This window comes from Zingiber officinale, chromosome 8A (assembly GCF_018446385.1).
Source record: "Zingiber officinale cultivar Zhangliang chromosome 8A, Zo_v1.1, whole genome shotgun sequence".
NCBI classification, from domain to species: Eukaryota; Viridiplantae; Streptophyta; class Magnoliopsida; order Zingiberales; family Zingiberaceae; genus Zingiber; species Zingiber officinale.
The window spans coordinates 132,980,580-132,996,393 of NC_056000.1; the positions used below are offsets into that span (position 1 = coordinate 132,980,580).

The 15,814-nt window shown below is 39.0% G+C and overlaps 1 protein-coding gene across 1 annotated transcript; it reads left to right on the forward strand.

Moving 5' to 3' along the window:
* The first annotated feature begins 3,229 nt into the window (after positions 1–3,229).
* LOC122010292 (patatin-like protein 2) lies at positions 3,230–5,272 on the forward strand. Its single transcript, XM_042566772.1, has 6 exons — positions 3,230–3,458; positions 3,581–3,762; positions 3,892–4,081; positions 4,170–4,331; positions 4,437–4,739; positions 4,854–5,272. Exons 1-6 carry the CDS (start codon positions 3,309–3,311, stop codon positions 5,103–5,105), a joined length of 1,239 nt encoding a protein of 412 aa, XP_042422706.1. The 5' UTR covers positions 3,230–3,308; the 3' UTR covers positions 5,106–5,272.
* Positions 5,273–15,814: the final 10,542 nt, after the last annotated feature.

The following is a 15,814-nucleotide window of genomic DNA, read 5'->3' on the forward strand; positions in this document are numbered from 1 at the left end:
GTATAAGATATGTTTTAAAAGAGACATGATGCATATGTGCATTCCATGATACATGTTTTGAAAATATACATCTTGCATTTACATGCATATGTTTTATGAATTATTGATTATGCATTATTATGAACAGGTATGAGTTATGATACATGATTACAGGTTATGATATGTTCCCATGATATGTACTCACATGCTATGTCATGCTATGTTATGCTTTTTATATGACAAACTATGTTCTATGTTATGATTCTCCATGCTATGTCATGCTATGCTATGTTTCACATGTTATGTGGTATTACGTGCCTTATGTTTTATGAGTAGGAAAGGAGCTCACTAAGCCTTTGGGCTTATAGTTTTACGTTTCCTTGTACTGCAGATAAGGGCAAGGAATGGATGAACTAAGGGGAGCAGCAGGAAGGGCGATGATGATGTGTGTGGAAGTGGCATGGTGGATAGATCAAATTAAGTTTAAATTTATATTGACTAAATTGTGCATGTGAACTAAGTTTTGGGCCCTATGTTTATGATGATGGTTGAGCTAGTAGGTTATGCTCTCATGATAGTTTGCCATGTTAGACTTATTATGATATGGTAAAAGTTTAATAAGTTATGATTCACATGCCATGTTTAAGACAATCAAATGCATATGATAAAATTTTCAAGTACGTCTTCCGCTGCCATGAGTTCATATGCATTAGTATGTTAGGCGAATGAAAGTAACTCCGTCCCTCTAAGGGCAGTCAGAGTGTCCATGGAAGGGCGGGCGTTACAGAAGATGTGCAGCGGAATAAACAAAAAGAAGCACACTCTATAATGCTAACACTGTAAATTTACTTGGTATCCACCTCAAGAAGAGGTGACTAATCCAAAGATCCACACACTGTGAGATTGAAGACGCAAGTGAAACTCGCCCGGCGGGAGGCGCCAGGTCCGACGGACGACGGATACGGCGGGAGCGAGAGAGAAAAAGAGAGAGCGGCGATGGAGATTTTAATTTGGAAAATCTCCCACGCATATACACACATACATACACACATGGTAAATCTAAGGGGCGTTTGGTTCTCTCCTAGAAATCGGAAGGGGAATGAGTATCATAGTATTATGGAATGAGAATGGGTATCATTCTTAAAAATGATGTTTGGTTAGTTAAATATTTTCAATCGGAATAAACCTAAATTCCCTTTTTTACCCTTACAGGAAAATAAGAGAACAAATTAGATGGGAGAGACAGTTGAATGTGAGAGAAACATATGATGAGAGAAAATGTTGAGAGAGAAAGTGTGATGAGAAAGAAAATGTGTTGGGAAAAATGAAGAGAGAGAAAGTATTATGAGAGAAAATGAAAAAGTGAGGAGAGAGAAAGTGGATTGAGAGAAAAAGAGTGATGGGAAAAATAAAGAGAGAGAAAGTATGATGAGAGAAAATGAGAGACTGAGGAGAGAGAAAGTATGTTGAGAGAGAAAGAGTGATGGAAAAAATGAAGAGAGAGAAAGTATGATGAGAGAAAATGAGAAACTAAGGAGAGAGAAAGAGTGATGGATAAAATGAAGAGCGAGAAAGTATTATGAGATGAAATGAAAAAGTGAGGAGAGAGAAAGTATGATGAGAGATAAAGTGGGTTGAGAGAGAAAGAGTGATGGGAAAAAATAAAGAGAGAGAAAGTGTGACGAGAGAAAATGAGACGCTGGGGAGAGAGAAATTATGATAAGAGAGAAAGTGTGACGAGAGAAAATGAGACGCTGGGGAGAGAGAAATTATGATAAGAGAGAAAGTGTGCTGAGAGAGAAAGTGTGATTAGAGAAAATAAAGAAAGAGAGAGTGATGAGAGAGAATAAAGAGAGAGAAGCTGTGATGAGAGAAAACGAGGAGAAAGAGTATGCTAAGAGAGATTGAAGAGAGAGAAAGTGCGATGAGAGAGAAAGTATGATGAAAAAATAAGGAGAAAGTGTGTAATGGGAGAGAAAGTGTGATGGAAGATAATGAAGAGAGAGAAAATGAGGAGAGAGAGTCTATGATGAGAGAGAATATAGAGAGAAAATTATAGAGAGTGTATGACGAGAGAGAATGAGGAGAGAAAAAGTATGTTGAGAAAAAAAATATGATGATAAAATAAGGAGAGAGAAAATATTATGAGATAGAACAAAGAGATAGAGTGTGAAATTAAAAAAAAAATTGAACAAATATACTAAGGGTATTTTTGTCTAAAACTTAATTCACATTCCTATTCCATCAAAACTCAAAAGAGGGGGTGGGTTTCATCCATACCCAAGTTTTTGGGTTTTATTCCGAAATCTTGATTCCATTTCCATCAACCAAACACAAGGTTTGGGAATGAATCCATTCCCTCATTCCAAACCCATAAATCAAACGTCACCTAAATGATCTGACCAACTAGAAAATAAATTTAAAGTTTTAATTAATATATGTCATTTTATAAATAAAATTAATTAGTAATATATAGAGATAATTTTTAAAATTTTAATAGAAAAATATATAGAAACAAATAATTAACTTATAAAATATGATATTATTTGAATACCCTTAATAATAATCTAAAAATTAGAGGGAAAAAACCTATTCTATTCTGACGGACAGATGGTAACCATGTAAACTCTGTTTATAGATATGAAAATATTACCCTGCCCCATCAATTTGGACGCAGTTCCTGTCTGTCTCGATGTTTCGGCAATGCGTCGATATCTGCACGCTATAAAGCTGTGAATTTTGATATTCCATTGACGAACGCTCCGTCCGGTGAGTGCCATAGAAACACGTTTTACTTCCAACTCAATTAAAATAGTTAACTGCCATCGAACCACCTCTATTATATATATAATACCTCTGGCCGGCCAGCTTTGGAAAGTCCTCGGCTTATCCATAATCCATATATATTTCTATCTTTATCAAAATCCATTTCTAGTCTATTAAAGAGAGCATTTCAATATGAACAGTAGCTATATTCGAGTCAAAAAATGAAATTTGCATTGCCTCGCGGAAGATCACATCAAGACGTTCTAATTAAGCGTACATCAATTAAATTATTGGTGGATTCTCATTTACACGTTTTCTTTGTTTTTCAGCTCATTCAATGTATTCCGATTTCATATATCGACTATAGTTAATTGCATGATGAAAACGTCAAGATTCCACTTAAATTATTGGGCTCTTGCTGTTTCTCGTTCTATATATTTAGCTCTCTTTCTCACGATCAATCAATGAATTACCGCAGCAGCTGATTTAATTAGCTCCTCAAATATATTCCATCTCTTTAATTCGCCCCTAGCTACAATAACAAGAATAATCATATATACACCATGGCGAGCGATGGAACTGATCCGGTCACCTCCGATTCAAAGCCTCCGCCATCCCTCGGGAAGAGGATCACCGTCCTTTCCATCGACGGCGGAGGTGTTCGCGGGCTGATCCCCGCGACGATCATCGACTTCCTTGAATCAGAACTGCAGGTACGATATATATATATATATATATATATATATATATATATATATATATTTATATGCAGTCATAAATATCCGATCGACGTACCGAGAGATTAAGTTAATTATATTAATTCTTGGTGTTGCAGAAACTCGACGGGCCTGATGCGAGAATAGCTGACTACTTCGACGTGATCTCCGGCACGAGCACCGGTGGCCTTGTCGCCACCATGCTCGCCGCTCCCGGAGAGAATAACAAACCACTGTTCGCTGCCAAGGACGTTGTTCAGTTCTATTTGGATCACAGTCCCAAGATTTTTCCACAGCAAAGGTTAGAATTAATATATCTTTTATATGTATATTTTTTTATATAGGACAAATTTTTGGATAATTAGGATGAAGGATGAAAATTAATTTAAGAATTTTACTATTTATTTATTTTTTTATTTATTTATTTCAGGTCTCCGTTCCTGAGTTCAGCACTGAACTTTGTGGGTGCTCTCGCTGGGCCAAAATACAATGGCAAGTATCTTCGCTCAAAGATTCAGGAACTCTTAGGCAACACAAAATTAAGTCAAACTTTGACCAACATCGTCATCCCTACTTTTGACATCAAAATTTCTCAACCCATCATCTTCTCCACTTATGAGGTAATTAAACTAATTACTTAACCCGGCCCACTCTTCTCCACTTATGAGGTGATCAGGTGATCCATATTAATTCATATTTTTCTCGCAGACGGAGAAGAATCCGTTGAAGAACGCTCTTCGGTCGGACATCTGCATCAGCACCTCCGCCGCCCCCACATACCTCCCGGGGCATTACTTTGAAACCCATGACGATCAAGGAACGACGAAGAGCTTCAACCTCATCGACGGCGGCGTGGCGGCAAATAACCCAGTAAATTCACACACCCGCGCACATCTAAATAGATATTCTCTGCTCGTAATTAATCTAGGAGCTAACTAGTTCTTATATGTGCTATACATTATTGATCATGAACAGACGATATCCGCCATAAGCGAAGTGACGAAGCAGATTCTGAAATCGAACACGGATTTCGACTCGTACGAACCGGTCGACTACAGTCGGTTTCTGGTGCTCTCGATCGGGACTGGAACACCTAAACAGGAGGAGAATTATAGCGCACAGACGAGCGCTCGATGGGGCTTGCTCGGTTGGTTATACAACGGAGGAAATACTCCCATCATCGACATTTTCTCCCAGGCGAGCTCCGACATGGTGGATATCCATCTAGCACATGTTTTTCAGGCACAGGACAGTGACGGCCGTTACTTTCGCATACAGGTACCTATTTAACAAAAAATTAATCATTCATTTTAAAATCGTACCAAATTCATCGATTAATCTAGCTAATTGAATAAAACAAACAAATTAATGAACTAAATGATATATATATAGGAGGATACTTTGACTGGCGATGCGACTTCTGTGGATAAGTCGACGGAGAAGAACTTACAGAATTTGGTGGATATCGGGAAGAAACTGCTGGAGAAGCCGGTGTCGAGGGTGAACCTGGAGACAGGCCTGTCGGAGCCGGTGGTGGATGGGAAGGGAGGAACCACATCGAACAGAGATCGACTCGTCTACTTCGCCAAGAAGTTGTCGAGTGAAAGGAAGCGTCGGCAGGAGAGTTTGGCTTCTAATGCGTGAGAGTTGTGGATCCTGTTCATTACTCAGCATCATCAATAATTAATGTTGTTCGTCTAAAAATATATAAATAAATAGTCATCAATAATTAATGTTGTTGGGATTGCACCAATTTATCAAACTTGTAAGCATGATTAATTTGTTTAAGCTATTCAATGGAAGCACGTACGTGATTGTTCTGTAGGAAAACTCTGCAGTATAATGCCTGTTGTTGCAAGGCATAATGGAACATAGAAAAAGATACAAATACAAAAGGAATAATCAGATCCAAGTAACAACAACGAACTTTCTACATGAATGAGTCAGCTTTTGTTGCTCATTAGTGCTCTTGAATAATAGGCTGTTTAGATAGCAAATGATTGACCATTACAAAAATTTAGCATAAAACCAGGACAATTTTCTAGCTACCTGATGAACACCATATCTTATCTATTTTGAATTTTATTAGTGGTGTCTGATAAGGTTCACTCTATCAAATCATGCTGTTAGAATCCACACGAATTTTTATTCCCATCCACTCTACAAAATTCAGTAAAACACTTATTAATAACCTCTTCCGCCAAACTTAACAATCTGACATAACTACTATATATGCAGGTGAAAACAATACAAATGAGACTTTTCTCTCTTGAACTTATGGATCTGTTTAATTTCATCTTCTTGACTGCCGAAGAAGTAGCATGAGAATGATTACTATGAAAGCAATAACCATACATTGAATTAAATCAATGATGCATCTACAACAAGATATTGTTATCATCCATCAATAAAGCAAAACTAAAATTGAATGATAGGTGAAGAGTACTGATCTAAATCCATTGCAAGAGTCATTAATCCTTGTCATCATATGAATTCCTAAAAATTCAACGGAGTCTTCTGTAAGAGTGAGCGGCAACCAAAGCTCGGTCTCGATAGAAAAGAGTTCAAGTAAGAAGAAGAAGAGCCAAATCAAAACATACCAAATTGAATCAACCTTCTCTTCTGATATATCAAAGTCATCTTGTAGGGTTTCCATTGCTCTAATATTTTTCATCGGAGTACATCCCTTGCGATGAACATGCAACTAATTCTAAGTTTAATCCTTTAGTTAGCGGATCCATTAGGTTATCCTTTGACTTTACATAGTCAACAGTGATAATTCCCATTGAGAGTAGTCGTCTAATAGAATTGTGTCTACGACATATATACCTAGACTTATCATTATACAAATAGTTTTGTGCCTCACCAATTTCCATCACAATATATGTTAATTGTCGACACATATTTCGGTCATCTAGGAACATTTTGTAAAAATTATCGTAGTCATTCAAACTTTTCACCACATTTGTCAAGAGTTATAAACTCATATTCTATCGTGGATCTGGTTATTATGCTTTGCTTTTAAGGTTTCCGATATGCCGTGTTGTGGGTGGCCCGAGAGTAGTGTGGGGTCGATAGTAAAAATGATATGGCAGTCAAAGTCAAGGGGAGGTGGTAGCCACAGTCAAGGTGAGGTGGCAATCAAGGAGGCAGTCAGAGTTGTTGGGGGGTTATGTGTGTAAGATTGGATAGGAAGGAAGAAAGTGATAGCAGAACATAGGTTCTGTAGAGCTGCTGGACCTACAACTACAAGGAGTATTTTTTCTCAAAACTTTTCACTTGCTTCCTTTTTTTCTTCTCATTAATATGAAATGTCTACACGTCCCTTATTTATAGGGAGGAGTAAGAAAACCAAAAGACAATAGAAACCGACATATTCAATGACAGATTTAATAGTCTGCTTTAATAACCCACTTAGATGACTTTTCCGCTACTAAATTTAATAACCATTAATCATGATCATAAATTACCTTCAACACCCCTTCTTAATTTATGATCTTCAAGAAGTCTTTGAATGTCTCGAACTTTTCAGAAGACACCGCCTTTGTAAGAACATCTGCGAGTTGATCATGGGTGCTGATGAATTCTAGAAGAATCTCCTTCTGCAAAACCATCTCTCTGATGAAATGATGACGAAGTTCTATATGCTTCGATCTTGCATGGAAAACTGGATTCTTGGTCATAGCAATCGTAGATTGGTTATCACAGAAGATTGTTGTTGGCTCATCCATCTTCTGTTGTAACTCTAGAAGTAATCTTCTGAGCCAGACAGCTTCTCTTGTTGCTTCATTTGCTGCGATGTACTCAGCTTCTGCAGATGAGAGTGCAACAATGTTTTGCTTCTTTGAACTCCATGAAATGGGCTTTGTTCCAATGCAGAACAAGTATCCTGATGTGCTTCTACGATCATCCAAGCTTCCTGCCCAATCACTATCTACATAACCCACTCGATCATCCTTCTGCTCTTTTGTATACTTCAGTCCAACCTTCTGTGTGCCTTTTAGATAGCGTAGAACTCTTTTTGTTGCTGTGAAATGAGTCATGCTGGGGTTGCTCATGAATCTAGACAGCAAACTCACAGAATGAACAATATCAGTTCTAGTGTGAGTGAGATAAATAAGAGAACCAACTAGGCTTCTGTAGATCTTTGAATCAAAGCCTTCTGTAGAATCCTCCTTCTGTAACTTCTCATTGAGTGACATTGGAGTACAAATTGACTTCGCATTCTCCATACGAAACTTCTTCAATAAATCTGCTATGTACTTTTCTTGAGAAATGAAAATCTCTCCTTTCTTCTGCTTCACTTGAAATCCAAGAAAGTACTTCATTAAGATAAGATCTGTCATCTCAAACTCTTCCATCATTGCTTCCTTGAACTTCTGCAGCAAGCTTCTGCTGGTACTAGTGTAGATCAAATCATCCATGTAAAGACATGCTATTAGAAAATCAGGACCAACCTTCTGTATGTATAACGAAGGTTCTACTGAGCTTCTAGAGAATCCTTTCTTTTGTAGATAGGAATCAATTCTGCAATTCCACGCTAATTGGTGCTTGCTTCAACCCATATAGAGCCTTATGTAGTCTGTAGACTTTGTCTTCTGTGCCTTTCATCACGAATCCTTGTGGTTGTTCTACGTAGACTTCTTCTTCTAGTATTCCATTAAGAAATGCTGACTTGACATCAAGCTGAAATACTTCAAGCTCCTTCTGTGTTGCAATGACTAGAACAGTACGGATTGTCTCCATCCTTGCTACAGGAGCAAAAGTTTCTGTAAAATCAACTCCAGGCTTCTGTGAATAGCCTTTTGCTACGATGCGAGCTTTATGCTTCTCCACACTTCCATCTTCATTATACTTAGTCTTGTAGACCCATTTCAAGCCGATAGCTTATTTTCCTTCTGGGAGATCGACCAATGACCACGTGTCATTCTTCTCTATAGAAGTCATCTCCTCTTTCATGGCATTTCTCCATTTTTCTTCTTTAGCTGCCTCCACAAAGTTCTGTGGCTCAAATGCAGCAAGAGCAAAATTAGCTTGCTCATAAATTTCATTGAATGTTCAATACCTCATTGGTGGTGTATCTCCAATAGGACCCTTTGCTTTTGGAATGGTTTTAGAGGAACTAGCTTCTGTTGTTCCGATGGGATTCTGTACTGTAACTTCTGCTGTTGTTTCTGTATATTGGAACATCTGAGTCATAGAAGACTCTTCCTGTCACTTCTAAGCTGTATGTTCATCAAAGATAACATCTCTCGACAGAACTAACTTGTCAGTATTCGGATTATACAAACGATATCCCTTCGATTCATCACTATATCCGATGAAAATCAATTTCTCACCTTTCTCATCAAATTTTTCTCTTCCTTGATAAGGTGTAAGTGCATATCCAATACACCCAAATACTTTCAAATGATTTACCACGGGCTTCCTTCTGTGCCATGCTTCATATGGTATTTTGTCCCTAACTGTTTTTGTAGGGGATCTGTTCAGAAGGTAGGCAGATGTGTTAACAACTTCTGCCCAGAACTTGTTGGGTAGACCTTTGCCTTTCAGCATGCTTCTGGCCATCTCCACTATGGTTCTGTTCTTTCTTTCTGCGACTCCATTTTGCTGTGGAGAAACTGCACAATCAACTGCCTCTGTATCCCCTTCTGTTGACAATAGTCCAAGAATGGTCTCGACAGAAACTCTCCTCCGCGATCTGTCCTCAAGGTCTTAATCCAACATCCACTTTGATTCTCTGCAAGTGCTTTGAACTTCATAAAGGTGGTGAAAGCATCTGATTTCTTCTCAAGAAAATAAATCCAAATCATTCTAGTATAGTCATCTACGAACAACAGAAAGTATCTTCTGTTACCGAGAGACGGAGTCTGAGTCGGTCCACAAATATCAGCATGAACCAGCTCGAGAGGGGCTTGAGCTCTCCATGATGTGTTTGGAAATGGAAGACGATGATGCTTTCCGAAGACACATCCTTCACAGACGTCACCTTCTGCAACTTGTATAGAAGGTAGTCCTACCACCATACTCTTCTGCTTCAGTAGAGCTAGACCTTTCCTGTTCAAATGTCCATACCTGAGATGCCAAAGATGAGAATCATCTACAACCTCAGTTTTGAGAACCACATTGCTGTAAGGAGTCATCTTTAACGGGAACAAATTGTTGGACGTCATCTTCACGACCGCGACTTTCTGTCTGTTTCTGTCTGTTATCTCACATTGACCTTCTGCAAAAACCAACTTGTAGCCATTTTTCATCATCTGTCCCACACTTAGTAGGTTCTGTGCAATTTCTGGAGTGTAGAAGACGTCATGCATCCTCTTCTGTTGACCTTCTACACTGAAAACTAAAACAACACCTTTACCTTCTATCTTTAACTTCTTGCTATCTCCAAGTTCCAAGAGAGAGTTGTAATTCTCATCAAGCTCCACAAAGTTTTTCTTGATCCCTGTGACATGGTTACTACACCCACTATCGAGGAACCATATCTCATTCATATCTTGCACGGTGTTAGAGGAAGAATAGAAAACTTTAGAAGGTTCATCTTCCTTAGAGAAATTTACCGAGCTTCTGTCCTCCTGCTTCTGTTCATGCTTCTGCTCTTTATTTTTGTACCAACAATCACGATCTGAATGAGTTGGGAACTTGCATCTCCTGCATCGAAAACGACAATATTTTGTTTCATGATTATTCTTTCTGCATATGCGACATCCTGCTTCTGCTTCTGCATAACCGCTTCTGTGCTGACCTTCTGGTCGTCCTTCTGCATAGCTTCTATCTCTGCCACGAGACCTGCTTCCACGTCCTCTGCCATAGGACCTTCTGTTGTTTTCAGAACGTTCTTGCTTTTGCTCAGAAACATTCAACTTCGCTTGAAATTCTTGCTCTACCGGGGTTGTATACTTGCTGACCCACTTCTCATGAGCTTCTAGGGAACCCATCAATTCATAGATGGAAACTTCTGTGAGATCCTTCATCTCTTCAATCACAGTTACCACATGTTCACACTTCTGTGGCAAACTTCTGAGGATTTTCTCCATGATTTTTCGATCCGGGACGACTTCTCCGCAACTCTTCAATTGATTGAGGATCTCCATGATTCTTGAGAAGTAGTCTTTGACGTTTTCTGCGTCTTTCATGGCTATATTGTCGAAGTCTCTCCAAAGGTTTTGTAGCTTTATAGAGATCACCTTCTGTGACCCTTTGAACTCCTTCTTTAGGACCTCCCATGCCTCATTCACCTTCTTCAGCCCGAATATCCTTGGGTAGATGGTTTTGCTCACAGACTGTTGCAGAATCCGCAGAGCCATGGCATTCTTCCTGATGTTCTCCTTGTACGCCTTCTGCTCATCTTCTGTGGGATTGATGACACCTTCTACGGAAGTGTTGTCACCTTCTGGGAGAGAGATTCCTTTTGGAACTTCTTCGTAGCCTTCCTCCACAAGTTTCCATAGATCTTGCGAAAGGAAAATGGTCTCCATTTGAGAACTCTGATAGTCGAAGTGCTCACCGTCGAAGATGGGGATTTGGTTGGGAGAAAAAGTGAAGAACATGTTGCCAACGGATGCAGACATGACCTTCTCTGCTCTTATACCAAATTTGTTGGGGGGTTATGTGTGTAGGATTGGATAGGAAGGGAGAAAGTGATAGCAGAACGTAGGTTCTGTAGAGCTGCTGGACCTACAACTACAAGGAGTATTTTTTCTCAAAACTTTTCACTTGCTTCACTTGCTTCCTTTTTTTCTTCTCGTTAATATGAAATGTCTACACGTCCCTTATTTATAGGGAGGAGTAAGAAAACCAAAAGACAATAAAAACCGACATATTCAATGACAGATTTAATAGTCTGCTTTAATAACCCACTTAAATGACTTTTCCGCTACTAAATTTAATAACCATTAATCATGATCATAAATTACCTTAACAAGAGTGTAGGTATTCGGACAGACCACTCACTGAACTTAACTCCTCACTCTCCAAGGGCAAGTCTCCCAGTATGCAGTTGATCGGCCTCATAGCCGGTCGGACTTCCGAGACTTAGCTCCCCACTCTTCAAGAGTAAGTCTCCCCATATAGACCCAATAGCATAGGACTTCCAGGACTTAACTCCCCAATTCTCCTCTGTAAGTCTTCCAGCATATAGCCGATCGACACCAACCTCGATAGGATTTCAGGGACTTAACTCCCCACTTCTCATGTACAAGTCTCTCAGTATATAGCTGGTCAACACCATCACCGATTAGATGTTCTGGAACTTAGCTCCCTACTTTTCAAGAGCAAGTCCCTCGGTATACAGTTGGTCGACCCTAGAGTCGATCATACCTTCGAGACTTAGCTCCCCACTTCTCAAAGGGAAGTATCCCAGCATATAGCTGGTTAGCACCGGCGCCGATCGGATCTTTCGAGACTTAGCTCCCCAATTTTCAAGGGCAAGTCTCCTAGCATATAGTCGATCGGCACGAGAGTCAGTCGTACCTTTGGGGACTTGGCTCCCTGCTCTTCAATGGCAAGCCTCCAAGTATATAATCAATCGACCCTAGATCCAGTCGGACCTTCGAGACTTAGCTCCCCACTTTTCAAGGCAAGTCTCCCAACATATAGTCAGTCGGCACCAATGCTGGTCGGACCTTCCAAGACTTAGCTCCTCACTCTTTAGGGGAAAATCTCCCAGTGTATAGTCGGTCGATCCCAATACCGATCAGACCTTTCGGGACTTAGCTCTCCACTTCTTCTATGCAAGTCTCCTAGCATACAGTTAGCTCGATACAGAGCCAGTCGAACTTTCGAGACTTAGATCCCCACTCTTCAAGGCTAAATCTCCCAGTATATAGTCGGTTGGCCCCAACATTGGTCCGACCTTTCGGGACTTAGCTCCTTACTTCTCTTGTGCAAATCTCTTAACATACAGTTGGTCAGATACAGAGTCAATTGGACCTTTGAGACTCAGGTTCTCACTCTTAAAGGGTAAGTCTCCCAGTATATAGTCAGTCGAATATAGGGTCAGCCAAATTTCCTCCAAGAGATAATAGTGTCAGAGAATCGTAATAACCTCTCATAGAATAATGGTTACTCGTCAAGGAATATTCCGCTACCCCGACATATGCACGCAATGGAACCTTCTTCTAAGGGTGGTCATACCTCGTCCTTTCTTCGACATATTCTAACACTAGATATTCTCTAACACCTCATTATAGTAGAAGTTATGATGGTCAATATAAAAAGGTAGTCCTCTTTATTGATTAGGTACATTATGCTACTCAAGCACACACACATCAGCATTATTGATCTACTATTAATCTTCTTCTCCATTTTTCACTTAGTTACTATTTTAACTTAAGTGTCAGAGTGTCTGCACCAAGCATCGTCTCCCTATCTCGGTGACTAACGTTTTCTCCTCCCAGTTTCCATTTTTGCAGCGTAGGTTCATCCACATCATCAATGTCTTCATCTTCTCTCAATCAACATCGGAGTCACTTAACTAGCACACCATCTTCCTTACTTTCAGATAAGATCAGTTTCCATGAAATAGTTGCACTTCCCAAAGTGAATATATATCCAATTGTAAACTTTGAGTCTTTCATATCAAATATGCTGTTCACATCAATATATTCTTTGATCACAGCATGATATCTCGTATAGTGTATCCATATTCACAAGCATACCTTAATTACCTCAGTACTCTTATTATCCTTTTCCAGTATTCAATTTCAATATTACTCATGTATCTACTCAGTTTACTCATTGTATAGGTTAAGTCTGGTCATGTACAAGTCATTTAGAATATTAAATTTCTAATCACTCAAGAGTACTCTATCTGAAAAATAATTTCTCCTTGATTATTCGATAGATGTTGACTCGTGTCTATCGAAGTTTGTCCCAATATAGTATTGCCCTTGGTGAATTTCTTAAGAATATTGTTCATATAATGGTATTGACTCAGAATAAGTCATTTTGATGTTTTAATAATCTTAATTCCTAAAATCATATCAGTTAGGTTAATGTCTTTCATGTCAAATCTTGAATTCAACATGTCTTTAGTAGATTTGATTATCTTATCATTACTCTCAATCATAACTATGTCATCTACATATCGGTATAAGATAATATACTCATTCTTTGTGGCTGTCATGTAGGCACATTTATATTATTTTTTAATTTTGAATCTATATTCTTTCATGATATTATCAAAATTTTCATATCACCAATCTACAAACCTTATTTTCTTGCCCTAGTATAAAAAATCCTTCAAGTTGCTCCATGTATATTTCCTCTTCTAAATCTCCATTTAGAAAGGTTATTTTTATAGGATTGTAAATATGCTAAAGGGGGTGAATAGTATTCTTCGAACATGGAAGGTCATCTTCATTGAAGAGCGGGGGATGAACAGTATTGTATCCTTCAGTTTGGGTCATTTAGAGAGATGGAACCTTGCACATAAGGAAGAAGAAGAAAGAAATTCCAAGACTAGGTTTTGAATTAGCAGTGTCGAAGATAATAAAATTAAAAAAACTCTATTGGTGTTGCACTAATTCAGAGTATTTTGCAACAAAAAAACCTATTCAAAGAGGTAATTGTACCAATTTAGACTATATCTAAAAGCTTAAAGGCCGAAAAGAAATATTAAAAGAGATTTTGAAATTCCCTTGCCTGATTGGTGGTTGCACCAATTCAAAGCGGTACTTGCTCTGACATCATTTGTAGGACCGTAAATATGCTAGAGGAGGTGAATAGCATTCTTCAAAAATCGAGAGTTAAAATGAATTACGCGGTAGAATAATAAAAAAGGAAACTAGAAAGAAGAAGACAAGCACGCGCTAACACAAGTAATATTTTACTTGGTTCGGAGCCTTCGATGACTCATACTCCAAGGGTTTCACTCATCAAGTGCTTTCGTTGAGCAATCCACTAATAGTTCGAAAAGAGACAATAATGAAGTACAAGAATTATATATGAAAGATAACCAACAACAAAGAAAACTAAGTAATGCTTGATGTTCGGTTGTCAATGGAGCGTTACAGCGTTGTCGAAGCTTTTTGAAGCAGCGCGCAGGAAGGAAAGTCATAGCAAATAATGTCCTGAATCTACTGGTCAAAGGCCCTTATATAGGCCCATTTTGGGTGCTTGGAACCCCCTCCGGGTGCCTGGACTATGCTGACGTGGCGAGCTCTCGTCGAAACTTCATCCACGAAGTTTTATCCACCTTTGGGCGTTCGGACCCCCTCTGGGTGCCTAAACTATTGACATCAGCTCGACCAGTTAACGCGCTCCAACTCAGCTCTTGGATAACTTTTCTGGTCCAAGCGCGTGGACCAATTCTGTGTGTCCAAACCACCTGGGTACCTACCTAGTCACCCGTCGGTGTGAGCTAGTTTGGGCGCCCTTACCAGCTCCGGGTGTCATTCGCACTTCTCCTTCCTGTAAAAAAAAAATTATTCCAGGCAAATAAAAAAATATTTATCCTACAAAATAGAATTAGCACAACATTAATAAGATAAAAGTAGTAATTAGATCCTGTCTCTCCGAGACCAAGATCTAGTCAAGGTCTCAACTTAGGTTTTTTAAGTAAACCTAAGTTGGACTGACGCCTACAGTTCTCTCAACCGGGAACATGTCCTCACTGGATCTCTCCTCCAGTTGCTTACTTCCACTTACTAACAGCTGTCATTTGACTTACCTTTGACCCACTAGGTCTTCCCGCCAATTGTCAGGTCTCGCGGACTCAACTGAACTTCGGCCAATTATTAGGTCTCGCAGACCCAACCAGACTTCCCACCATATATTGGGTCCCATGGGCCTAGCTGGATTTCAGCCTGGTGTTAGGTCCTTCAAACCCGTCAACTCTTGCACACTTAGTAAAGTAATTAAACTACAAACATTCTAACTTTAATCAACTTATCATTCATCAAAACCTGAGTTAGATAATTAGTGTAAATTGTACCAACAATTTTTACATCTATCTAATGTATTTCTAGATTTCATTGAGCGACGACAGCCAATAATACTCTAATGGAAGTTATTCTTGATACTGAAGAATATGTATCAAAGTAATCAAGGTCTTCTCATTGTCGATAGTCTTTAATTACCAACCTAGCCTTGTCGTATCAATTGTGTCATCTGATTTCATTTTCTTATTGAAGATCTACTTGCAACCTAGCGATTTACTCTCCTAAGGAAAATCCACAAGTTCTCAAATGTGATTTTGTAAGATAGAGTCTATCTCAGATGCAAGTGAGGCCTGTCAGGAGAGATTACTGCTTCTAAGTAACTTTGGGACTCATTTTCCAATATAAAAGTGATAAAATCTATTCTACATGATTTTTCCACCTGGGCGCTATTTTACTTTGTTTAAACTC

Bases quoted from the DNA above. Each gene is read 5' to 3' on its own strand.
- LOC122010292 (XM_042566772.1), top strand. From the start codon at position 3,309: ATGGCGAGCGATGGAACTGATCCGGTCACCTCCGATTCAAAGCCTCCG. The intron at 3,459-3,580 runs GTACGATATATA...TTGGTGTTGCAG, and splicing joins TCCTTGAATCAGAACTGCAG to AAACTCGACGGGCCTGATGC. The intron at 4,332-4,436 runs GTAAATTCACAC...GATCATGAACAG, and splicing joins GCGTGGCGGCAAATAACCCA to ACGATATCCGCCATAAGCGA.